The sequence below is a fragment of the Eubalaena glacialis genome, chromosome 8 (assembly GCF_028564815.1).
Source record: "Eubalaena glacialis isolate mEubGla1 chromosome 8, mEubGla1.1.hap2.+ XY, whole genome shotgun sequence".
Taxonomy (NCBI): Eukaryota; Metazoa; Chordata; class Mammalia; order Artiodactyla; family Balaenidae; genus Eubalaena; species Eubalaena glacialis.
This window is the reverse complement of record NC_083723.1, coordinates 16250079-16275766: the sequence shown is the minus strand read 5'-3', so window position 1 is coordinate 16275766 and position 25688 is coordinate 16250079. Positions and strand designations below refer to the sequence as shown.

At 38.7% G+C, this 25688-nt stretch overlaps 1 protein-coding gene across 1 annotated transcript in view; it reads right to left on the bottom strand.

Moving 5' to 3' along the window:
* Positions 1 to 233: 233 nt before the first annotated feature.
* The window catches only part of LAMB4 (laminin subunit beta 4), a 110164-nt gene continuing 84709 nt past the window's right edge, over positions 234 to 25688 (bottom strand). Inside the window, 6 exon segments of the mRNA XM_061197589.1 lie at positions 234 to 373; positions 6189 to 6342; positions 7662 to 7835; positions 10416 to 10552; positions 13763 to 13969; positions 17787 to 17931. Of these exon segments, the coding sequence (XP_061053572.1) occupies positions 234 to 373; positions 6189 to 6342; positions 7662 to 7835; positions 10416 to 10552; positions 13763 to 13969; positions 17787 to 17931 (957 nt within the window).

Below are 25688 nucleotides of genomic sequence, written 5' to 3'. Positions count from 1 at the left end.
GGAAAGGTTTCCGAAACCAGAGACGATCCCTTTACTACTCCCTTTCTATTCCATATAAAGTGGCATTGCCTTGGCCAAGCTTCAGTCTCCAGCTACACTGGGCAAGGAGAGGGCTCGGGGACGGAGGCAGAAGAGGCTGACCATTTGTGCGTCCCAACTTCAGCACTGCACCTCAGGTTTGCTCATGAGAAGCCAGAAACGAAGGCACAGGTGATTTTGCACTTTAACTCCGCCTAACTGTAGCAGGTAGCATATTTATTTTCTTGCTCGATAATTTCATTTTTAATGGCAATGACTTGATCTCCCAACTGTTTCAGCTGATCAGCTTTTTCTTGTCTACTTAGATTCAAAGCTTGGATCTTTGTTTCTAAATCTTAAAGAAGAAAATGGAGTAAATGTTTAATTAGGTCCCATTTGTTTATTTTTATTTTCATTACTCTAGGAGGCGGATCAAAAAAGATCCCGCTGTGATTTATGTCAGAGAGTGTTCTGCCTATGTTTTCCTCTAAGAGTTTTAGAGTATTCGGTCTTACATTTAGGTCTTCAATCCATTTTCAGTTTATTTTTGTGTATGGTGTTAGAGAATGTTCTAATTTCATTCTTTTACATGTAGCTGTCCAGTTTTCCCAGCACCACTTATTGAAGAGACTCTTTTCTCTATTGTATATTCTTGCCTCCTTTGCCACAGATTAGGTGACCATAGGTGCGTGGGTTTTTTCTATCCTGTTCCACTGATCTATATTTCTGGTTTTGTCCCAGTAACATACTGTTTTAATTACTGTAGCTTTATAGTATAGTCTGAAGTCAGGGAGCCTGATTCCTCCAGCTCCATTTTTCTTTCTCAAGATTGCTTTGGCTATTCGGGGTCGTCTCTGTTTCCATACAAATTAAAAATAGAGCTACCATATGATCCAGCAATCCCACTCCCAGGCATATATCCAGAGAAAACCGTAACTTGAAAAGATACATGCACCCCAATATTCATTGCAGCACTATTTACAATAGCCAGGACATGGAAGCAACCTAAATGTCAATTGACGGATGAATGGATAAAGAAGATGTGGTACATATATACAATGGAATATTACTCAGCCATAAAAAAGGACCAAATAATGCCGTTTGCAGCAACATGGATGGACCTAGAGATTGTCATGCTGAGTCAAGTAAGTCAGACAGAGAAAGACAAATAACATATGATATCACTTATATGTGGAATCTAAAAAATGGTACAAATGAACTTATTTACAAAACAGAAACAGAGACACAGATGTAGAAAACAAGCTTACGGTTACCAAGGGGGGAAGGGGAGGAAGGATACACTGGGAGATTGGGATGGACATACACACACTACTATGTATAAAATAGATAACTAATAAGGACCTACTGTATAGCACAGGAAACTCTACTCAGTACTCTGTAATGACTTACAAGGGAAAAGAATCTACAAAAGAATGGATATATGTATATGTGTAACTGATTCACTTTGCTGTATAGCAGAAACTAAACATTGTAAATCAACTGTACTCCAATAAAAATTAATTAAAAAAAGAAAGTGGAATAAATGATATCTATTTGATAGATTCCTCCTGGATACCCATGTTATACCAAACACAGGGATTTATGTGTCAGTTAAGGACATATTTAGCTTTCTGTTTTGATTCAATGGATAAAGCACTTATTTTCACCAGATTTCTCAAAGTTTTCACCTAAATCAGCAAATTGATATTTTTGTCTAAAGCTAGTTAGAATTCATTAGAAATGAAAAGACAGATGACAAGTCTTGATTGGATTTGGTGAAGTGCTGTATTTCCAAAGGTTTGTTCTTCCTATATTCACTTTTTAACAAGTGTCCATCACTTTAGGGCTTCCCAATCTTTCAGGAAATAGACTGAAGACATTTTTTTTAAAAAGACATGTTCATTTCTTCATTCCTCCCTGCTGATATGGAAGTCCCTGAACAGTAAAAGCAAAGTGATGCTTTTCACTCTTATCCATCCATGCATCCATCTATGAATCCATACATCCATCCATGAATCCATCCATGCATCTATCCATGAATCCATCCATGCATACATCCATGCGTCCATCCATGCATCCATGCATGCATGCATGCATCCATCCATTCACTTATCCATTCTTCACCCAACAAATACCTGAGAATTTTAGTAAACCCTAACCAGGAGCCCATAGAGTAGTGGACGGAAGAGGCACAGAGAGCTATAGTTAACAGTGTGAGGTGGCCTTTAGAAAAGAAACTGACCTTAGGTTGAAGGGGAACTTCTAAAGGAAGGAAGGTAAATGTTCCACTTCACTTGGTCACATCACACCTGGATACTCAGTTGGTTTGGGGTAACTGTCAAACTAGCATGTAGCATGCGTTTAGAGGAACAAGCTAGATTGCTAGAGAAATATGAAATTGTCTTGTGAACAAAAGTTGAATTAACTTTTATGTTTACGTTTCATACAGAGAAAGAAGATTCAGGGCATGTGCTATAGTTGTTTTCAAGTATTTGTGGCCAGAAAAGCAGAGTAAATGTGTTTTGGGTCATCCTGAGGACACAGAATGAAACCAGCAGGTGAAAGCTCCATGAAGGAAGATTTTTGTCTGAATATAGAGAACTTTCTAGTAGTCACAGCAGTTCAGAGACTTAGGAGCTGCTTTGGAAGGTGGTGAGCATTCTATCACCAGAAACTTTCAAATACGGGCCATCAGGGATTAAACAGGGGAGTCAGCATTGAAAGGGTATTTGTACTAAAAGAAAAATAGATCCTTGGGTTTCTACCAAGAAAGTTAACAAGATCGTGCTGGATACTTTTCATTTGCCCCACCAGATCCTTGCCCCATCCTGCTCTGTGTCCTGGAAAGAAAGCCAGCCTCCACAGATGACATCACCTGGCTCCCTTGACCTCTGGCTTTCGTTCACACTTGGCCACTGGCCAGTTCTGAGAAGGGATCAGAGGGTGGGAAGAGCGGGCGGAATGCACCCTTGGTGAGCAGCAGGGTGCTGGCAGTCCTGCTATCGCTCAAGTCCAGCTCCTACAGGGTGGCCTCCTCCCTCCTGTCCTGGAGCTCACAGCGCTGCCTTCCAGCACTCACACTCCTCCTTCCCGTGGCTCATTCAGGTCCAGGGATGCTAATGGCTGCTCTGCTGGTCACCCAGGACCTCCACACCCTTGGTTGATTCCCTTAATTCCTGTGTTTATTTCTTTCTAGTTCCTTCCACCAAGAAATAGAGTCTATCTACCCTCTCTCCCCAAACCAGGTCCAGCTTTGAAAGTTTTTTTGACCAATAGAAAGTGGAAGAAATGATGTTGCTGGACCTCAATCAAGAGCCTCGCGCCTTCTGCCCATTCTTACGGAACCCTGTATCCACCAGGCTGTAAAGCAGCCTGGAAGGAAAGACCCTGTGGAGAGAGGCCCAGCATCCCAGCCAAGCCTGGGCCCTGGCAGACCTGCCAGCTGACCCATCAGACAATGCAGCTGCTTGAGTAACACCCCAGGAGAGACCTGCACCGCCCAGGCAACCCACACACAAACAGTGCACGCTTGTTGTTCTAAGCCATTAAGTTTGGGGAACAGTTTGTGATGCAGTAAATAGATAACTGAGACAACTCCGCTTATAAACACACAATCCAGAATTACATCCAAGTGTGCTTTTCGTTTCTTGCTGGGATGCTGACTGACACAAAGTTCTGCGGAGGGACCCTGGCTGCAGACTGGGGCCCACTCCCCGCTCTCTCCACTTTGACCTCGTCAAGTTAAGTCAGGGCTCCTTTCTGGAATCCCATGGGCATCTCTTCCTAACAGAGGGGAATAGAGCACAGACCTTGTGGTTCAGCCTCCTCTCAAGTGACAGAGTTGGGAAGATGGCCAAACCACTGTCTTAGTTTCCTATCTTGTTGAGTTGTGAAAACAGCCTTACAGTGAGAAGAAAAAAAAAGTAGTAGAATGCATTACTTTTGATCTGAGAAGTCCCCTGACTTAAACTTCTCTTCCAACCTAATTTTAAGAACTGTGAAAGTTTTAGTCTATGGGGAAAAGTGGAAACAATGTAGACCCTGACATAAAATATAAGACAGAAAAGGTCCTCCCTGTGTTTTTGTTCTCACAGGAAGAACCAAGGTCTGGGAATAATAGAAACTGATTTTTCATGGTATCGCCTATGGAGTGCAAGGTAAAAACAACATTTGTCTTTTTGAATCTTTCCTAGTATTTCCTTTTTAAAATTATTAAGAAAATACTGAAAGTGAAAAAAACTCACTACTTTTTAAAACAATTCTGTAAATGTAAAAAGTAGTGTCTTCCTCTTCACCCTCCCTGCCCCCAGAGATATCTAATGGTAACAGTTTGGTATGTATTTTTTCTGACTTTGGCCCACACTAACGTTGCATTTGCATTTTTTTCATTTCATAACGATGATATAAATAGTTGTAGGGCCAACGACTCATTTTATAATAAAGTAGCATTTGTAAGTGAGAGTTGGTTTTTTCTTTTTTTTTGGCCCCATCCTGCAGCATGTGGGATCTTAGTTCCCCTACCAGGGATCGAACCTGTGCCCTCTGCATTGGGAGCGCAGAGTCTTAACCACTGGACTGCCAGGGACGTCCCTGGGTTATTTTAGTATTTTGAGAGTTACTTATATTCGAAATGAATATGGTTAATTTTAAAGTTTTGGGAGACAATAAATACAACTAGAAGTAAAACTAGACCACTTATCATTCGATATTTCTTGATGATTTAGAGGTGGTTCAGGACATGATGATTGCCCAGAACAATCATGAATATCAGCTGTGGAAAAAACACTCTGATTACCTTTCTGATTGTATGTGTTCTATGTTTACTACACCTTTTGTGCATCAAAATTTCCATTTTTTTCAGAGTATGTTTCCTTCTGGATTGCTACCTACAGACCCATGATAAATGACTTAGCACCCTAGGGTCTAGATCATAACTCCAAAAAAGTAACTTGCAGGAGAGGAGAAAATGAGCAGCATAGCTTAGGACAGGGTTTCCCAACCTCGGCACTACTGATACCTTGGGCAGAATAATTGTTCACTGTCAGGGGGATGTCCTGTGCATTACAGGACATTTAGCAATATCCCTGGCCTCCGTCCACTAGCACATTAGTTGCACCACTAGTTGTGACAAGCAGAAATGTATTCAGACATTTTTATCCCCAGGGGAGGGGATAAAATCACCCCTGGTTGAGAAGTACCAAGTTAGGACAAGGGCATTTCAAGGTGACCATAGGCAATCTCAGTGTGTTCCAATTAATGCAGACAGAGCTCATCAATGCTTGTTGACATAAAATCAGGCACGAGGCATATTCCGTTACAGTCACAAACCCAGCTCCTACTTCTCTCTCCTCGGTGGACTCAGAAGTGGTTAAACTGTGTCAATGATAAATTGAAATTGGTATATGTTCTACCAGAAAGGTGGAGTATTATGATGTTATTGTCAAACTGGGGGAGTGGGTAAAAGGATAGAGAGAGCTACAACATGGTCCAGGAATCCCGGATGCGTGTATATATCTGAGAAAACCAAATCTGTATCTCAAAGAGATATCTGTACTCCTGTGTTCACTGCAGCACTATTCACAATAGCCAAGACATGGAAACAACCTGAGCGTCTGTCAATGGATGACTGGATAAGGAAAATGTGAGAGGCATATATACACACATCAGATATATACACATATATGTATAAATATAATTCATCATGACAAACAAGGAAATCCTGCCATTTGCAACAACATGAATGAACCTAGAGGACATTACGCTAAATGAAAATAAGCCAGACAGAGAAAGACAAATCTGTATGATATCACTTACATACGGAATCTAAAAAAAAAAAAAGTTGAACTCATAGAATGAGTAGAATGGTGGCTGCCAGGGGTTGGGGGACGGGGAAATGGGGGGAGATGTTGGCCAAAGAGTACAAACTTCCAGTTATAAGATGAATGGGTTCTGGGGATCAATCAGATTGTACTGTATATGTGGGTAGATCTGAAGCATTCTCACCACATACACACGAAAAGTAAACGTGTGAGGTGGTGGATGTGTTAACTGTGGTAGTCATTTCACAATGTACACGTCCATCAAATCATCACGGGGTACACTTTAAATACATACAATTCTATTTGTCAATTATACCTCAATAAAGCTGGGAACATCTAAAGAATAGATACCTGTTATTCTTCTCATCTTGTCCTCTGTATCTGCAGCCAGTTTGACTGCTGCATCTCTTGGCTGTTTCACTTTCCCTAAGGTTTCCTTTGCCAGTCCTGGCGCGCTTGTCTTATGCTGAAGAATAGCATATTGACATTGTAGCTCAGCAAGCTCCTGTAACAAAGCAACGCTCCCATCATCAGAAAATATTTATAAAGCGTGCACACGTGCGTGATGTTTGCCTGATAATGTTCATAAAAGGAATAAGCGCAACCATCAGCCAGTCAGTGATGCTTGAGTCACTCTGATATTTCCGACAGGGCTTTTATTTGCATGGCTTGGGTCTTTTTTTTTCAGGTTGAAAAAAATGCTCAGCTTTAGTTAGTCACAAATAAAATGTTTCTGTTACAAAATATCAAGCATTTTTTCATGTTAAGGCAACGATTTGTCCTGAACTACGTTAAGGTCAGAGATAACAGAGGACAGAACTGAGCCCGTTCTGCCCGTGACAAACGTTTGGTTCAGTGGGGTCGAACAGCTGCAAGTGCAAGGTGAAGGTCAGCGAGAATGGTGAAGGTTCAGAAGCAGCAAGGACACAGTATTTGTTTGGCACAAAGGTGAAAGGGGAATGAGGAAGGAAGGGAGGCAGGGAGGCAGGAGGGTATGAAGGGTTCCTCGCGTTTAGAAGGGAAATCTTCAGGGTCAGCCTGAGTGGCTGACAACCTGGAACGTTACATAGATGAATAACCGCCAGACCCAGGAATGCACTATGGAAGTGGTAGAGGGTGGGCAGGAATCACCTTTCTCATCCTCTGTTCGATAGAAAACGCCCTCAACTCCCAAGTCAGTGGAAAATGTACCCAGCACATTAGGAATTAAGAGCAAGAGAATACACCAATTACAAGAACACTTCAACCTCTTTCTTTTGCTTAAGCTGCTATATTAATGTGACCAACCAAAGATTTCCCGCTAAGAAAATGAGTTGATAGCTTCTTTCAGCAACCGAAATGAACAGGCCATTTTCCACAACTGTTTCATGAACTCACGCTGATTTTTGTAACTTGATCTATTCTCTTTGGCAGATGGCTTTCACTACTTTGTTTTGTGATTTAATTAGAGTAAAGGGATCAATCAGATTGTATTGTGTATGTGGGCAGATCTGAATACATACAGTATAGACCCACGACATAAATTGTGAATGGTTGGAAGTTTAGGAAAAATTGGACTAAGATGTCACTAGTAATACGGGATGAGTAGATGGGGCTAAACACTCTAACATAATCTGGCCAAAAACCTGTCTTCTTTGGAGACAGCACTCCACTTACAGAAGCATCTCCATGCCCAGCGGGGTCCGTACAAACATGCACTGCTGAGCATGGCCCAGCACTAAAGGAAATGCTGACAAATGGCACAAAAATCTGGGGTGAAGGAAGGGATTATCCTTCAAAGAAGCACTGTTGTCTGCTCTTAGTGGCAGGGGTAGGACCAATGACCTCCTCAAGGCCCCCAGCCTGGCTCCGGGCCGATTCAGCCTGAGCTCCCACACAGACGGCCTCGTCTCGATTCCTTTGCAACTTGGTCTGCAGCCGGGCAAGTCCACCCTCCAGCGCTGACTGTTGCTTTGTGAAGTCCAGCTCATTCTCAGTCTCCCGGGTCTGATTTTCAGCCTGTTGTTGATTGAAACACCAGAAAGGAGAAAGTCTCTTTATGTAACAAACAAGAAAATACATGATGTAATGAGCCCTCTGAAAACAAGCTAGGTGTAAAGGGAAAGGAAATCGTTCCTTTGCTTTTTCTGTTCCTTAAAAAAATGTTATAAAAAAATATTTCAGACAGACAAGAGGGTCTAGGAGAAGATGTGGCACGTATCCATGTACACACCAGCTGGCTTAAGAATAAGCATTGCCAGTGAGCCAAGACCCTGGGTGTACCACCCCCATCATATCTCCCCCTCCCCCCCAAAGGTCACCACTACTCTGAATCTAATACTTCTCATTCCATATACTTCTACATGCTTTTAACTCATCTTATTTGGTATTTCTAACAATATACAGTATTTTCTACCTTTAAACTTTAGGCAAATACATCATCCTGTGTATTTCTGCAGCTTGAATTTTTTAATTCAAAATTATTCTGGTACAGGTCACCTAAGTTAATTTGCATAACTCTTTTTATTCTTTTTTTAAAAATTCTTTATTCACTTTTACCGATTTAAAGTGTTCCATTGTTTGAATATACAAAAATTTTTCTATTTTCCGATGGATGCAGGTGGCTTCTAATTTTTTTCTCCCTTATAAACAGTAATGAACACCTTATACTTGTTTCTTATTTCGGCGACTATACTTGTCACGTCTAGAAGTCTGACAGGTCATTTGTTATCTCTTGTCTCTTGTTCTTTGGTCAAACTTTCATGCCTTCTTTGATTTTTCTTAAGCGTAATAAACATTCTTATTTTGTACTGGATATCCAATAATGGTAATATCCGAAGTCTCCTGCATTCTGATTCTCTTGTTTACTGTTTCTGATGGACTCTTGCTTAAGGCAATTTGTTTCTTTATTGTGTGTTTTAAGGGAATCCTTTGAGGCTTGGTTTTAAGGTACATTCCTTTGGAAAGGATTTCTCATTGCCTCTGTCAGGCATCTGAGGGCCCTGACAACCCAGGACCACTTTAAATGACATTTTTAGCTTGGTTTACCAGGGCCACCCAGGTAGTGTGAATTCTGGCCCCATCTCACCTGAGAGCCAGCTTGTTAATAATTCTTAGTGAAGACTCTCCCACTCCATGCACAGGCTAATATCTTAACTGCCTCTTCCTCTCTCTGAAATAGTTTAACATTTCCTTGAGGGTTTGCCTTTTGGGGTCTCCTCTCTATGCAGGGGTCTCACCCCCTCCTTGCATGGGCTTCGTTTTCTGTCTATTACTCATGGCAGCCAGGGAAACCAACAGCTTTAATACACCAGGGATTGACAGCTGCCCTCTGCCTGCCATCAGGTTCATGCTTGATTATCTGTCTGGATCATGTTTTCCGGTCATTATTGGCCTCTGAAGATTTCCTCCATTTTTTACCAATTCAGCTATGCATTTAAAAAATTGTTAAAATATCTAACATTTTCAGGTATTTTTCTACTAGGTGGCTACTTGATATACTGGTCCACCATGCTGTTAGAAATTGAAGCCCCTTCCTAGGCCCTCGGGCAGAGGTGGGAGTTTTTCTAGAGCAGGAATCTTGAAGCTTTTTCTGTAAAGGGACTGCTAGTAAATATTTTACACTCTGTGGTCCATAAAATCTCTGTTGCAACTATTCAACTCTGTGCCATTGTAGTGCAAAAGCATCCATGGACACTATGTGGCTGAATTCCAATAAAGCGGTGTGACTTTGGATACAACAGTTGGTGGGTCCCTGTGGCCCTTGGGCTGTATTTTGCCAACCCCTGTTCTAGAGTAGGTGCCTAGAAGGGGAAAACCGGGAGACCTTCTTTATTTTTTGCTCCTGTATATATGCAACCTCTTCATAGCTAAGCTTTTTATTTCCAGGTGCACGACTTCCTGTGCTGGTGCTTTCTGCTTTTCTTTTCATGATGCATGTATTTAGATATCTAAGACTCCGGGGAAGAACAGAGACTGAGAAGCTTGCAATCTGCTGGGAAGAAGATGTGCTGGAGGGAGATACATCACAGACTCTCAGTCTAGGTCCTGTTCTGTCCTCCAGCTGCCAGGCTTCCTCTTCTGGATCCATCCCCTGGGTTAAACCGTGGCTTTATTCCTGCCAAACAGTGGATGGAACCCTTTCTTTCAGGTAAGATAGTCTTTCAGTCTTAGGATACGCTGATAAGATTTCATGCATATTTTGTTATAAAAATCTGGCAACAATTAACTTAATTTCTTTGGTTCATGAGCTTTCAGAAGTCCGTTACTTTCCCTGGTATCAGAAGGGATAAATACTGGCCTCACATCTACCATTAATTAGCTGCGAGACATTAGGTAAGTGACTTAACCTCCGTGAGTCTTAGTTTCTTTATTTACAAGCTGATGGTAACACCTGCTTTGTCCCCCAGGCTTGGTCAACAATGAGATGAAATAATGCTGGGATAACTCTGTAGAACATTAATTAAATGCATAATACTATCATAATCTTATTTATCATCATAATAAGTCCATCAGACAGGTAAGATGAAATATAAAAACTGTGCTGTCTTCACACTCAAACTCTATTTCAGGTTAGTTTCAAGGAAGATAGAGAAATACCTGCAGGGCGTTCTTTTTTATGTTTATCTGGGCAGTCAGCTGTGTGATGGTAGAATTTGCCCGTACTTGAGTGATTTGAACTTGTTGCAACTTATTCAACATTCTGTTGAGATTTAATAGAACATTTGCTGCTTTTTTAAGATATTAACATATCAGATTAGATAAATATACAATTATTCATTTATTTCACCTTGAGAGTTCATTCGACTCAACAAAAACTACTGAATTATTCATAAAGTCAATTGAAATCACTCTTAAGCAAGGCAAAGTGCTGAAGTCTTCCTTTTGAGACATAGGTACATTTAGATGCCAGTAAAAGCACATACATATGCACGCACAGATACAGATTTTGCCAGATATGGAAATCAAGGTTACAGGTCTCGTTTCTTCTTAACTTGTCATAAGCAGAGAGGTTTGGGGGATAAAACTGCCAAGCTTGGAACAAAAAAAAACTATCTTCGGCCAATTCCAGTTCTCTGATTTCTAAAACTTAAGTAACGCTCTTGAAATCCTTATTGGAGTAGGGGGCGGGGTAGTCAAGAGGCTCCAGAGGGAGCAAAAGAGAACGAAAGGCCCTGTGTTTTCAGGCTGTGTTTATTCAGGTTTATTTAAGCTTCACTGACATTCCAGCTGCCCAGGGGCCCAGTCAGAGGTTACCATCACAAGCATTCCAGGTGATAGTCTATTTTACAGAAATGAGCTCACCTCAAGTCAACATTCACCAGATACTTAGATCTGTGGGCTCAGAAGCACCTTTGGAAGAAGGTACAAAGTCAGGGAAATAGATCTTAGCAGAGGCATCATTAGAAATGCTTGTGTGAGAGCAAAAATAGCTAAATGGCAAAACAACCCCTTCCCCATCCAACCCAGCCTCTCCTCCCGGTGATAATCCTTCTCTCCGTTGAAGAAAAAAAAAAACACCACTTTTTTTTTTTTAAGAGCAGTTTAAGTTCACAGCACAATTGAGAGAAAGGTACAGGGATTTCCCACGCACTCCCTGCCCTCACACATGCATAACCTGCCCAATTATCAACATCCTGCACCAGAGGGTCCATTTGTTACAACTGATGAACCTATACTGACGCATCGTAAACACCCAAAGTCCACAGTTTACATTAGGGCTCACTCTTGGTGTTGTCCATTCTACGGGTCTGGACAAACGTATAATGACATGTATTTATCATTATAGTATCAAACTGAGTGTTTCCACTGTCCTAAAATTCCTGTGCTTGCCTATTCATCCCTCCCCTCAACCCCTGCAACCACTGATCTTTTTTTACTGTGTCTCCATAGTTTTGCTTTTTCTAGAATGTCCTATAGTTGGAATCATACAGTATATTGCTCTTCCTTTCTATACTTTTTTTCTCTACAATTACAGTGAGGGTTCTGGAGGCTTTCCTTCTCATAACTCCCCCCTCCCCCATATCTTTTTACTGAATTCTTTTTTTCCTTTAGATTTTCAATGTACTGCTCATTATAGTAAATTTAGAAAGTACCCCAATAAAAGAAGAAAGAAGAAAAAAATATCAGGGAGGGAAAATTTACCAGTAATCCTACCACCTGTTACCTGTTACCACCTGACACATTCTAAGGGCTTCCCTGGTGGCGCAGTGGTTGAGGATCTGCCTGCTAATGCAGGGGACACGGGTTCGAGCCCTGGTCTGGGAAGATCCCACATGCCGCGGAGCGACTAGGCCCGTGAGCCACAATTGCTGAGCCTGCGCGTCTGGAGCCTGTGCTCCGCAACAAGAGAGGCCGCGATAGTGAGAGGCCCGCGCATCGCGATGAAGAGTGGCCCCCACTTGCCGCAACTAGAGAAAGCCCTCACACAGAGATGAAGACCCAACACAGCCATAAATAAATAAATAAATAAATAAATAAAATTAAAAAAATAAAAGTGAGTTGAAGGCTGGGATAGATAGAAGATGTAAAATTGTCACTAGTTCAACACTGTTCCAATTTGAACAAGCTCAGATATTATTTGATTTATACTGAGGGCTTTGAAAAGGGCTTATTGGAAAAAACATTTCCATTACAAAACAAATTAAAAAAAAAAAGATATTGGCACATTCTAGCATTTTTGTCCTACCAGTTTTTTTCTTTTCATGATTGAGATCCTCTTCCACGTATAATCTGTTATCTTCTTTTTACAAGCATTAACATTACACTGTAAGAATCTCTGCATGTTACTAAAAATCCTTCGTCAGCATCATTTTTAATTGTTGCATGATTGTGCCCAGTTGCTTAATCTTCCTAGTTTGAAATATTAAAACCAGAAGGGGCTGGGCTTTCAGTGGAGTCTGATGCACTTCATCTGTATAGGTGGATGATGAGACAGTGAAGGCAGCTCAGGTCTCAACTCTGCTTCTGGGCGTCCAAAAATGGTGGTGGGTATTGATGATGGTACCATCATCCACTGACCCTATGACCTGGACTCACAGCACCCCATGATCATAAAAACATCAAGGTGGCTTTTCCTCTTTGCTTGGCTAAGTCGACAAGGGCAAAAGGAAGCAAGAGTTAGTTGACTTTGTGTACCGTATATATCATTCTACTCCTGTATTACTCCTGGGGCACTAGTGTTCATTTCTTCTCTGTCTCACCGTCATATTTTTAATGGGATATACTTTTCTTAATCTAGATTTTCAAAGTACTGATATTGTAGTAAATACAGAAAGAAACAAAAATAGGTATGCAAGACGTAGAGAATGGACTTGAGGACACGGGGAGGGGGAAGGGTAAGCTGGGACAAAGTGAGAGAGTGGCATGGACATATATACACTACCAAATGTAAAATAAATAGCTAGTGGGAAGCAGCCACATAGCACAGGGAGATCAACTCGGTGCTTTGCACCTAGAGGGGTGGGAGGGAGACGCAAGAGGGAGGAGGTATGGGGATATATGTATATGTATAGCTGATTCACTTTGTTATACAGCAGAAACGAACACACCATTGTAAAGCAATTATACTCCAATAAAGATTTTTTTAAAAATAAATAGGTATGCAAGAAAGGAAGAATACACAGACAGTCCCAGCACTTGTTAAGATATGGGCATATCATTAATACATGGCATTTATTGGTGTATATTGGTATAAGGAGGTAACAGACACTGGAAGGGCATTCAGAGACTAAGGAAAATGGGAAACAAGCATCTCTGCACAATGCCTCCCAGTTTCCCACCTTTCTGGGGCACCTCCACAGACAGCTTAGCCCTCATTTTGTGCAATGAACTATCAGAGGGTAATTTCATTTGAACGTTATAGCTCCTTAGGCAAATATTTTTCAGATGGCCTTTTGGCAGATGGCCTGTTAGAGAAGGAGGAGAATATTAATACTGTACTTATTCAGCTGCTTTTGCCTTCACCAAAACCTTTCGGGCTCCATCTGCTGCTTTATTTAGCCTGTTCTCCTCTGTCCTGTAGTCCTCACAGAGTTGCATAAGTTTCCATATTTTGTCAAATTCATGGGTCAGATTTTGTGATGTTACTGGTAAGTGGATGTCAAGTACACGATTTGCAATCCTCTCTACGTCCTCTGGAGGCACGTTATCCTCTTAAATAAGAAGACGGGTTTTAGGTAATTGTGTCTCCTTATCATTCTACCTTGTAAATATCACCACAACGAATTCTAAGTTAATTTGCATTTGATTATGTGTCCCTAGAATACAGGGATTATTGTATATGTCTCACAGATGCTTCTTCATCCTCAGTTTTCCCTTCTCTCTGAAAGAAATGCTGCTCATGTAAAGCTGAATTCATTCAATGCTTGTTGGAAAAACGAAAAATGACAGATCTGGGATACTGTGTGTTCTACAAAATGTCCTCACAAGAACTGCTTATTATAAGTACAGATTCAAAAGCAATTAAAATGTTTACATGTCATTAACATTCAAACACAATGGCAAACTATTACATATAGGATGGATAAAGAACAAGGTCCTACTGTATAGCACAGGGAACTATCTTCAATACCCTGTGATAAACCATAATGGAAAAGAATATAAAAAAGAATGTACATATGTATAACTGAATCACTTTGCTATACAGCAGAAATTAACAACATTATAAATCAACTATACTTCAATTTAAAAAAAAGATTCAAATACCATGAATGAGACAATGGGGAAGCACTGGGTTTGGACTCAACAAAACTCCACTCTAATCCTCCATGACATTAAAAAGGCTCACAATTTTTGCTCACCTGCATAATTGGGTAATTATAACTGATGCTACTTCTCAAGGGCCTATTTTGAGAAGGGGATGCAACAAAACAGAGTAATTTACAGTATGATTAACGTATTATAAAGAAACTTTTAGGGAACTCCCTGGTGGTCCAGTGGTTGGCACTCTGTGCTTCCACGCAGGGGGTCATGGGTTCGCTCTCTGATTGGGGAACTAGGATCCTGCGTGCCACCAAGTGCAGCCCGGGGGGGAAAAAAAAAAAGAAACCTTTAAATACATCTATGTCCTGCTTTTCAGAAGAATAAAATTGGCCCCCTTTGAGAACTAAAGTGCATAAGATGGACTCTCGGTATGTGGGGTAATAGCTCTTTGTCTCTCTCTGGCTCCTTATCGAGGCACAGATGCTGAGCGCCACAGGGGAAGTCCGAGATGAATCAGACACAGATCTGATCCCCAAGGGGTTCACCACCAAGTGGGAAATTATAAGTCATTTTAGATGATTACTGATCCCTTACGAACAGAAGTGATAAACATAAGACAAAATGATGTGGGGTTCAGAGGGAGGAGAAAATACTTCAGGAAGAACTTCAAGACAGCATTTAAACCCGGTCTTAGAGGCCCACACAGATTACGTTTGTGGAGACGTGCAGTGAGAAGAGGGTAAGGGCATTCTCCGCCGAGGCCAAAGCTCAGGGTGGAACAGGTAATAGTGCGTGGGTCACTCCTGGCTGGCCAGTGGGGGGCAGGGGGGTCTAAAAAAGTAACTAAGAAAGCTAAAAAGTGTCCTAAAAAGTTAAAAAAAAAAAAAAAAAAAAAAGGAGTGGAAGTTCAGGAACGCTGGGAGCAGATCACACATGCCCCTAAATGTGAGGCAAAGGAAACTGGACTTCATTCAAGAGACAATGCGGGGACTTCCCCAGCGGTCCAGTGGTTTACTCCGCGCTCCCAATGCAGGAGGCCGGGGTTCGATCCCTGGTCAGGGAACTAGATCCCGCATGCGTGCTGCAACTAAAACCCGGCACAGCTAAATAAATAAGTAAATAAATACTAAAAAAAGAGACAATAGGAGCCCTGGATAGCTTTTAGTATTTGAGTGACATGACCCTAGTACACAACTTCTTTGCACTCATTTTTGCCTTAGCTATTCTTGTTTAATATAAAAGGAATATTTAACTTCTTTTTTTTTGCCACACCCTGCGGCTTGTGGGATCTTAGTTCCCCGACCAGGGATTGAACCCAGGCCCTGGCAGTGAAAGCGCCAAGTCCTAACCACTGGACCGCCAGGGAATTCCCAAAAGGAATATTTTACTTCCTATAATGTTTTTGAAAAAAATGTGACGAGAATTTTTCATGAATAAATTAAAACCATATTTTAAACAGAATCAAGGAGTTGGCTCTTTCTAGGAATAGTAACTTTTGTTAAAAAAAAAAAAGTTCTAATAAAAAGTGAATTGAATTTAACCCCGTATTCAGTCATGAAACATTTCTTGCCATTTATTATGAGATTAAAAATTCATATTCAAGGGATTATAAATTCACTTTCAGGAGAAGTGACACATAACTCTGTTAATAAGGAATTCAGACTGTAAGGAAAATATTAAGATGGTAAAAGAAGAGCTGAATAGTATGGCCACCATAAATGTAATGATCATTTTATTTGGGCTTTATAGCCAAGAAAAGCAAAGAACTGGGTGGGTGAAGGGCACTGCTTGCTGGTGACCAAGAGTCTTGCACCCTGACCAGGAAAGTTCCTTTTATGGAATAGGATTTTGCTTGATGCCTAGTTCTAATTTTTATTGTAATTATCTGAGCACAGTTTTTTTTTTCCTAATTCCTTAGGCTAATTAAAGTGACATTTTTATTAGAAACTTATTTAGTAGCAGTGAGAACCAGGACCAGTATAGGAGTAGGCTCTGTGACCCAGTGAACTAAGAGGAAAACAGGTAGAACCTGCTTTTTGAACCGTTGCTGGAACTGAGGACGCTGTGGCAGTTCTGATTTCGTTTTAGTTTTGGTGTCTGAATTGACTTGTGTCTGCAGAAAGAGCTACCGTGTTCCTCACACAGTTCCTGGATCTGTGTCTAGTTAATATCAATCCGTCTCGCTCGCTCACTGAAAACTTGCTTTTGAACAAACAAAATGTCCAGTTGACTGATCCCACACCCAGTCATTTTTACTGATTATTTTGGTCATTTTTACTGATCATTTTTACTCCCTATTTTTTTCTTATTTTGAAAATCAGGACTAAAGCTGCTAATACAATTTCTAGAAACAGTGAGATGGAAAGAATACTTGGCCACAGGGGTGTCTTGTAAATAAACAGATTTAATAAAGTGATTGCAATGATTATAACCGACATCCCAACTGTCGATTAATTCATGTGGAGAATATTAAATTATTGGACTTGGAAGACGGCTATAGGAAAGAAAGCCTCCTCAGATCAGTTCCATGTAGTGTTGTACCCAAACGACATTATTTACCGAGAGCGAGATTTCCCATCAATTTCCAGCTGTACTATTTGATTTTTATCTTTAACTAATAGTTCTCTGGAGTTTAAAACAAACCTCTCCGAAAATAAGGCACAATGAGGGACATTAAGTTCATAATTATAATAATAATTCATAATAATAATGAATCAAATAGTTCCCCCTTTGGTCAGTCACAGAAAGCCAACATGAGTCTTGGAAAATAGTCAATAATAGTTATCTAAAATAACCAATATTTTAGCTGCCACCTCACTACAGTATTTGATATACTAGCCAACAGCTGGCATACCTTGATCTCACACACTCTGTCAGCAGAGAAAGTTGTGGAATCTGACAGAGTCTTCATGTTAGATTTTCCTTGTTTAAAAAAATAACTTTAAACACCAAGTTCACTTCTTTGGAATTCTAACTAAATTCTAGAATTTATTACTAAACTAATCTTATACAGAGAGCCATACTTTTTTTGATACAGAGTTAATATTTTGGAATTGTTTTCATTAAGAAATTTAAAATCAAGGAGTATATCATGTTTCTGATTTAGCCATGTCATTTCCAGTTAATGTAATTTGGAGTTGGTTGTGATGTTAGAGTATACATCAAAAAAGGAAGAAAAAGAAGGAGGAGGAGGAGGATGGGGAGAGAGAAGAGGAGGAAGAGTGGGGGAGGGATGGAAACTAGTCCTAATATTTAAAAAAAAATTACCTAACAAGAACATTTTCAGTTTCTTGATTAAAAGATTCATTTTTTCTTCTTCAGATTCACTTTGGTTTTTCATATTCCTCAGTTTCTCACTTAGCTGTAAGGCATTGTTTTCGGAGACTTCTGCCAGTTTACTTATATTTTTGATCTGGAATAAGAAAAAAAAACAGTGAGGCAAACATAACAATTAGGCACATTCTGTGACGTTTCCTTACTTAGCTGGACCAAATAGAGGTCACTAAAAATATAATAGAAGTCTACATAATTAAACAATAGATTCATGTTAAAGGACTCTTTTAAAAGGTGATATCTGTTTTCATTACCATGTTTTCTTAATAATGTGAACTTATCTCTTAAAACATTATTAGTGATCAAAATTGTTATTTGAAAACAATTATTGATGTAGGACTAATGACTTTTCCTGATACAAATCGAAAACACAAATTCTGTTTTAATGAGATGTTAGCATTCTATCATATCAACAAATGTCACAGAAATTACTTACAGTGATCATTATATTTAGTAAGTTGAGAACATTTTCTTTAATATAAGTTAAAATCTTACGTTTAAATAATAAGTTTAATATAAGTTAAAATACTTACTCTTTTAAACATTCTTCAGATTCAGATAATGTACTTTCTTTGAGAGTAAAAAGAAAGCATTCTTCCTTTTAATAAATGAGTTTGAACTCAGAGCAGGCTACAAAGATAAATTCCAGATACTGTGTACACTTGGTGGAGGAATGATAGAACTAAAATGTTTACAACCTAGAAGTGCAAATTCTTAACTGTGTGATTTGAGAAAGGTCACGGACTTTTTCTTGGGATTCCAACAAATGAGAGAAAGAGAAAAAACAAAGAGAAATAGGACAATATCATCCACAAGTTGAGCTGTATTTAATAAATTAACTGTGACAGAAGCAGGGCTAATTAGGATCAAACATAGTTAAGGAAAAAAGAAAATCTCCCTTTATTTCCCCACAAAAATAGCCAGCTTAATTTAAGCCACACAGATTTTGTGGAAAAGGATTTAATGGTAGTCATTGGCAAATGATGAAACAAAGAGAAATATTTACATGATTAAAAATATGTAATTTAATTTTTTGGAGTTGTTCCTTAATTCTCTAGAACTTTTTAAACTTTAAAATGGATAACAGTTGCTAAGAAATATCTTAAAAGTTCTCATCACAAGAAACAAAATGTAACTATGTGTGGTGATGGATGTTAACTAAATTTATTGTGCTAATCATTTTGCAATATATACATATATCAAATCATTATGTTGTATACCTAAAACGAATACAACATTCTATGTCAATTATATTTCAATAAAAAAAATAAAATGAAGAAGCAGTGAGTAAGAATGCACAGAATTAAGATGAGAATTCCAGAAATAAATACTCTGGATAGGAAGCACCAAATTATACACATGAAATCTCAGTGTAGATTAGTCGATGCCATATTCAGAAAGAAAGAGATTGCTAAATTACTTCACTCTTAAAACATCTCTCTGCAATCCATCCTCTGTCATGACTCCTGAGAATTCTCTCGTAATCTCTTCTGGCATGCTTCCCCCTTCTAATCAAGAGGAAAATAGCACGTCATTTTATCAACATGACAACCCCCATCCTTCTCCAGTTCTCCATTTATGTGCTGATTAAGCCAGATTCTGCTATTATACACTTCAGGGATTATCTTTTAAAAGTAATAGCTTAACACGGGGCTTATTTAAATGGTGTGAGATTTCTGGTTTTTGAGAAGGGGCAATATAGTAGTTTAAAATTACATTAAACCATGAAGGATTGTTTTTTGTTTTTTTTTTTTGTTTTTTTTTTATTTTTTATTTCTGAGATATACATTTTAAAGTAATAACTAGGATTATGACTTATAACATTATACCAGAACATATAAGATTTTTAGAAATTTCATGTAATGTCTGAAACATTTATATTAACATATTTCCATACAAATAACCCAATGAAAGTTTAGTATTAGTTGTTTTGTTTGTTTTTTTATACTGCAGGTTCTTATTAGTCATCAATTTCATACACATCAGTGTATACATGTCAACCCCAATCGCCCAATTCAGCACACCACCATCCCCACCCCACCGTGGTTTTCCCCCCTTGGTGTCCATACGTTTGTTCTCTACATCTGTGGCTCAACTTCTGTCCTGCAAACCGGTTCATCTGTACCATTTTTCTAGGTTCCACATACATGCGTTAATATACGATATTTGTTTTTCTCTTTCTGACTTACTTCACTCTGTATGACAGTCTCTAGATCCATCCACGTCTCAACAAATGACTCAATTTCGTTCCTTTTTATGGCTGAGTAATATTCCATTGTATATATGTACCACAACTTCCTTATCCATTCGTCTGTTGATGGGCATTTAGGTTGCTTCCATGACCTGGCTATTGTAAGTAGTGCTGCTATGAACATTGGGGTGCATTTGTCTTTTTGAATTACAGTTTTCTCTGGGTATATGCCCAGTAGTAGGATTGCTGGGTCATATGGTAATTCTATTTTTAGTTTTTTAAGGAAGCTCCATATTGTTCTCCATAGTGGCTGTATCCATTTACATTCCCACCAACAGTGCAAGAGGGTTCCCTTTTCTCCACACCCTCTCCAGCATTTGTTGTTTGTAGATTTTCTGATGATGCCCATTCTAACTGGTGTGAGGTGATACCTCATTGTAGTTTTGATTTGCACTTCTCTAATAATTAGTGATGTTGAGCATCTTTTCATGTGCTTCATGGTCGTCTGTATGTCTTCTTTGGAGAAATGTCTATTTAGGTCTTCTGCCCATTTTTGGATTGGGGTGTTTGTTTCTTTAATATTGAGCTGAATGAGCTGTTTATATATTTTGGAGATTAATCCTTTGTCCGTTGATTCATTTGCAAATATTTTCTCCCATTCTGAGGGTTGTCTTTTCGTCTTGTTTATGGTTTCCTTTGCTGTGCAAAAGCTTTGAAGTTTCATTAGGTCCCATTTGTTTATTTTTGTTTTTATTTCCATTACTCTAGGAGGTGGATCAAAAAAGACCTTGCTGTGATTTATGTCAAAGAGTGTTCTTCCTATGTTTTCCCCTAAGAGTTTTATAGTGTCTGGTCTTACATTTAGGTCTTTAATCCATTTTGAGTTTATTTTTGTGTATGGTGTTAGGGAGTATTCTAATTTCATTCTTTTACATGTAGCTGTCCAGTTTTCCCAGCACCACTTATTGAAGAGACTGTCTTTTCTCCATTGTATATCTTTGCCTCCTTTGTCATAGATTAGTTGACCATAGGTGCGTGGGTTTATCTCTGGGCTTTCTATCTTGTTCCATTGATCTATGTTTCTGTTTTTGTGCCAGTACCATATTGTCTTGATTACTGTAGCTTTGTAGTATAGTCTGAAGTCAGGGAGTCTGATTCCTCCAGCTCCGTTTTTTTCCCTCAAGACTGCTTTGGCTATTCGGGGTCTTTTGTGTCTCCATACAAATTTTAAGATGATTTTTTCTAGCTCCGTAAAAAATGCCATTGGTAATTTGATAGGGATTGCATTGAATCTGTAGATTGCTTTGGGTAGTATAGTCATTTTCACAATGTTGATTCTTCCAATCCAAGAACATGGTATATCTCTCCATCTGTTGGTATCATCTTTAATTTCTTTCATCAGTGTCTTATAGTTTTCTGCATACAGGTCTTTTGTCTCCCTAGGTAGGTTTATTCCTAGGTATTTTATTCTTTTTGTTGCAATGGTAAATGGGAGTGTTTCCATAATTTCTCTTTCAGATTTTTCATCATTAGTGTATAGGAATGCAAGAGATTTCTGTGCATTAACTTTGTATCCTGCAACTTTACCATATTCATTAATTAGCTCTAGCAGTTTCCTGGTGGCAGTTTTAGGATTCTCTATGTATAGTACCATGTCATCTGCAAACAGTGACAGTTTTACTTCTTCTTTTCCAATTTGTATTCCTTTTATTTCTTTTTCTTCTCTGATTGCCGTGGCTAGGACTTCCAGAACTATGTTGAATAATAGTGGTGAGAGTGGACATCCTTGTCTCGTTCCTGATCTTAGAGGAAATGCTTTCAGTTTTTCACCGTTGAGAATGATGTTTGCTGTGGGTTTGTCATATATGGCCTTTATTATGTTGAGGTAGGTTCCCTCTATGCCCACTTTCTGGAGAGTTTTTATCATAAATGGGTGTTGAATTTTGTCAAAAGCTTTTTCTGCATCTATTGAGATGACCATATGGTTTTTATTCTTCAGTTTGTTAATATGGTGTATCACATTGATTGATTTGCGTATATTGAAGAATCCTTGCATCCCTGGGATAAATCCCACTTGATCGTGGTGTATGATCCTTTTAATGTGTTGTTGGATTCTGTTTGCTAGTATTTTGTTGAGGATTTCTGCATCTATATTCATCAGTGATATTGGTCTGTAATTTTCTTTTTTTGTAGTGTCTTTGTCTGGTTTTGGTATCAGGATGATGGTGGTCTCATAGAATGAGTTTTGGAGTGTTCCTTCCTCTGCAATTTTTTGGAAGAGCATGAGAAGGATAGGTGTTAGCTCTTCTCTAAATGTTTGATAGAATTCACCTGTGAAGCCATCTGGTCCTGGACTTTTGTTTGTTGGAAGATTTTTAGTCACAGTTTCAATGTCATTACTTGTGATTGGTCTGTTCATATTTTCTGTTTCTTCCTGGTTCAGTCTTGGAAGGTTATACCTTTCTAAGAATTTGTCCATTTCTTCCAGGTTGTCCATTTTATTGGCATAAAGTTGCTTGTAGTAGTCTCTTAGGATGCTTTGTATTTCTGCGGTGTCTGTTGTAACTTCTCCTTTTTCATTTCTGACTTTATTGATTTGAGTCCTCTCCCTCTTTTTCTTGATGAGTCTGGCTAATGGTTTATCAATTTTGTTTATCTTCTCAAAGAACCAGCTTTTAGTTTTATTGATCTTTGCTATTGTTTTCTTTGTTTCTATTTCATTTATTTCTGCTCTGATCTTTATGATTTCTTTCCTTCTGCTAACTTTGGGTTTTGTTTGTTCTTCTTTCTCTAGTTCCTTTAGGTGTAAGGTTAGATTGTTTACTTGAGATTTTTCTTGTTTCTTGAGGTAGGCTTGTATAGCTATAAACTTCCCTCTTAGAACTGCTTTTGCTGCATCCCATAGGTTTTGGGTCGTCGTGTTTTCATTGTCATTGGTCTCTAGGTATTTTTTGATTTCCTCTTTGATTTCTTCAGTGATCTCTTGGTTATTTAGTAACGTATTGTTTAGCCTCCATGTGTTTGTGTTTTTTACGTTTTTTTCCCTGTAATTCATTTCTAATCTCATAGCATTGTGGTCAGAAAAGATGCTTGATATGATTTCAATTTTCTTAAATTTACTGAGGCTTGATTTGTGACCCAAGATGTGACCTATCCTGGAGAATGTTCCGTGCGCACTTTAGAAGAGTGTGTAATCTGCTGTTTTTGGGTGGAATGTACCTATAAATATCAATTAAATCTATCTGGTCTATTGTGTCATTTAAAGCTTCTGTTTCCTTATTTATTTTCATTTTGGATGATCTGTCCATTGGTGTAAGTGAGGTGTTAAAGTCCCCCACTATTATTGTGTTACTGTCAATTTCCTCTTTTATAGCTGTTAGCAGTTGCCTTATGTATTGAGGTGCTCCTATGTTGGGTGCATATATATTTATAATTGTTATATCTTCTTCTTGGATTGATCCCTTGATCATTATGTAGTGTCCTTCCTTGTCTCTTGTAACATTCTTTATTTTAAAGTCTATTTTATCTGATATGAGTATAGCTACTCCAGCTTTCTTTTGATTTCCATTTGCATGGAATATCTTTTTCCATCCCCTCACTTTCAGTCTGTATGTGTCCCTAGGTCTAAAGTGGGTCTCTTGTAGACAGCATATATATGGGTCTTGTTTTTGTATCCATTCAGCAAGCCTGTGTCTTTTGGTTGGAGCATTTAATCCATTCACGTTTAAGGTAATTATTGATATGTATGTTCCTATGACCATTTTCTTAATTGTTTTGAGTTTGTTTTTGTAGGTCCTTTTCTTCTCTTGTGTTTCCCACTTAGAGAAGTTCCTTTAGCATTTGTTGTAGAGCTGGTTTGGTGGTGCTGAATTCTCTTAGCTTTTGCTTGTCTGTAAAGCTTTTGATTTCTCCATCAAATCTAAATGAGATCCTTGCTGGGTAGAGTAATCTTGGTTGTAGGTTCTTCCCTTTCATCACTTTAAGTATATCATGCCACTCCCTTCTGGCTTGTAGAGTTTCTGCTGAGAAATCAGCTGTTAACCTTATGGGAGTTCCCTTGTATGTTATTTGTCGTTTTTCCCTTGCTGCTTTCAATAATTTTTCTTTGTCTTTAATTTTTGCCACTTTGATTACTATGTGTCTCAGCGTGTTTCTCCTTGGGTTTATCCTGTATGGGACTCTCTGCGCTTCCTGGACTTGGGTGGCTACTTCCTTTCCCATGTTAGGGAAGTTTTCGACTATAATCTCTTCAAATATTTTCTCTGGTCCTTTCTCTCTCTCTTCTCTGAAGGATTGTTTTAACCACAGGGATGCAAGACCAGGATTTGCGTTTGTTCACTGCTGTATTCCCAGCATCTAGATAAATGTCCAGCACGCAGTAGGTACTCAATGAATATTTGTTAAAGCAATGAAGAATAACATATAAGTGAAAAACTAGGTGGCAATATAGAATTATGACTATGTAAATAAAATTTTTCAACATTTAGGATGTGTGGGGATGTTCTCTAAGTTAATCAGAGACTTGCTCTGGAACTTGGATCCGGAGCCTGTGGGGCAAGCACGTAGGACCAGCCGGGGTTCGGATGCATGGAGGCGAGGCTCACGGAGCAAACTGGTGCTCTGCGTGTGCGCATGCGCAGGAGTGTGTCTCGTCGCTGTGGTTCTCACCCCATTCCCAAGGCTGGCTCTCTATTCTCCTCTCACTTCTGAGACCCAGATGTCTTCCTTTTTGTTGAGGACTTGGTTTCTGTTGCTTGCAAACAAGAATGCTAACTGAAATAATATTTACCTTATATTGGTAAAAAATTCAGCTCTTTTGGAGCTTTTTCTTCTTCATCAAAGACTCTATGTATGCTGTCCAAAAAAAAAAAAAAAAAAAAAGCAAACTAGGGAGCACATCATCATCTTGTTTTTAAGTTGAACACAATGTATTCACAAAACACCTAAAATTGTATTCATCCTTTCAAGATAAATATAATGTATTCACAAAAAAAACCCTAAAGAAAGCTAGGTAATTAAAAATTATACCTATTTATTAATATAACAAGAAAAGTAAATGAAACCATTTAAAATTATTAGAGATTCCATTATCAGGTACTTAAATATTAAAACAACTTTATCATGTCTATCAACATAGGAAATAGTTCAAGGCATTAAGAGTATATTCCCATTAAAATATTTTCTAATATTAAATTAAATTCTAACATCAAAATGTGTCTATTTAGTAGAATTTCAAACATGCCCTTGAATTTATGAAAAATATTCTTTACTTTGAGAGCTCTATAGTTTTCAAACCTTCAAGGCTAGGAGTTTACACATTTCTATGCAGTGTTTGCTATAAAGGAAACATATCCACACAAGTCTATATATGTCCTACAAACATATACTTTGAGGTTTTTCTCTTCTTTCTCGCCATATACACACATACACACTATACACACACACATATTACATGTATATATGTGTATATGTAATATATATGAGAAAATATGTCAATATTCACAGCTACTTCTAAATCACCATTCATATCCACATCTATATTTTTATTCTATATTGTCAGGCACAAGAACACCTAACATCTAGAATCTACCCTTTCACTTAGAAGTTAAATGGAAATTTTTAAAATTTCAAATAGTTTGCTTTTT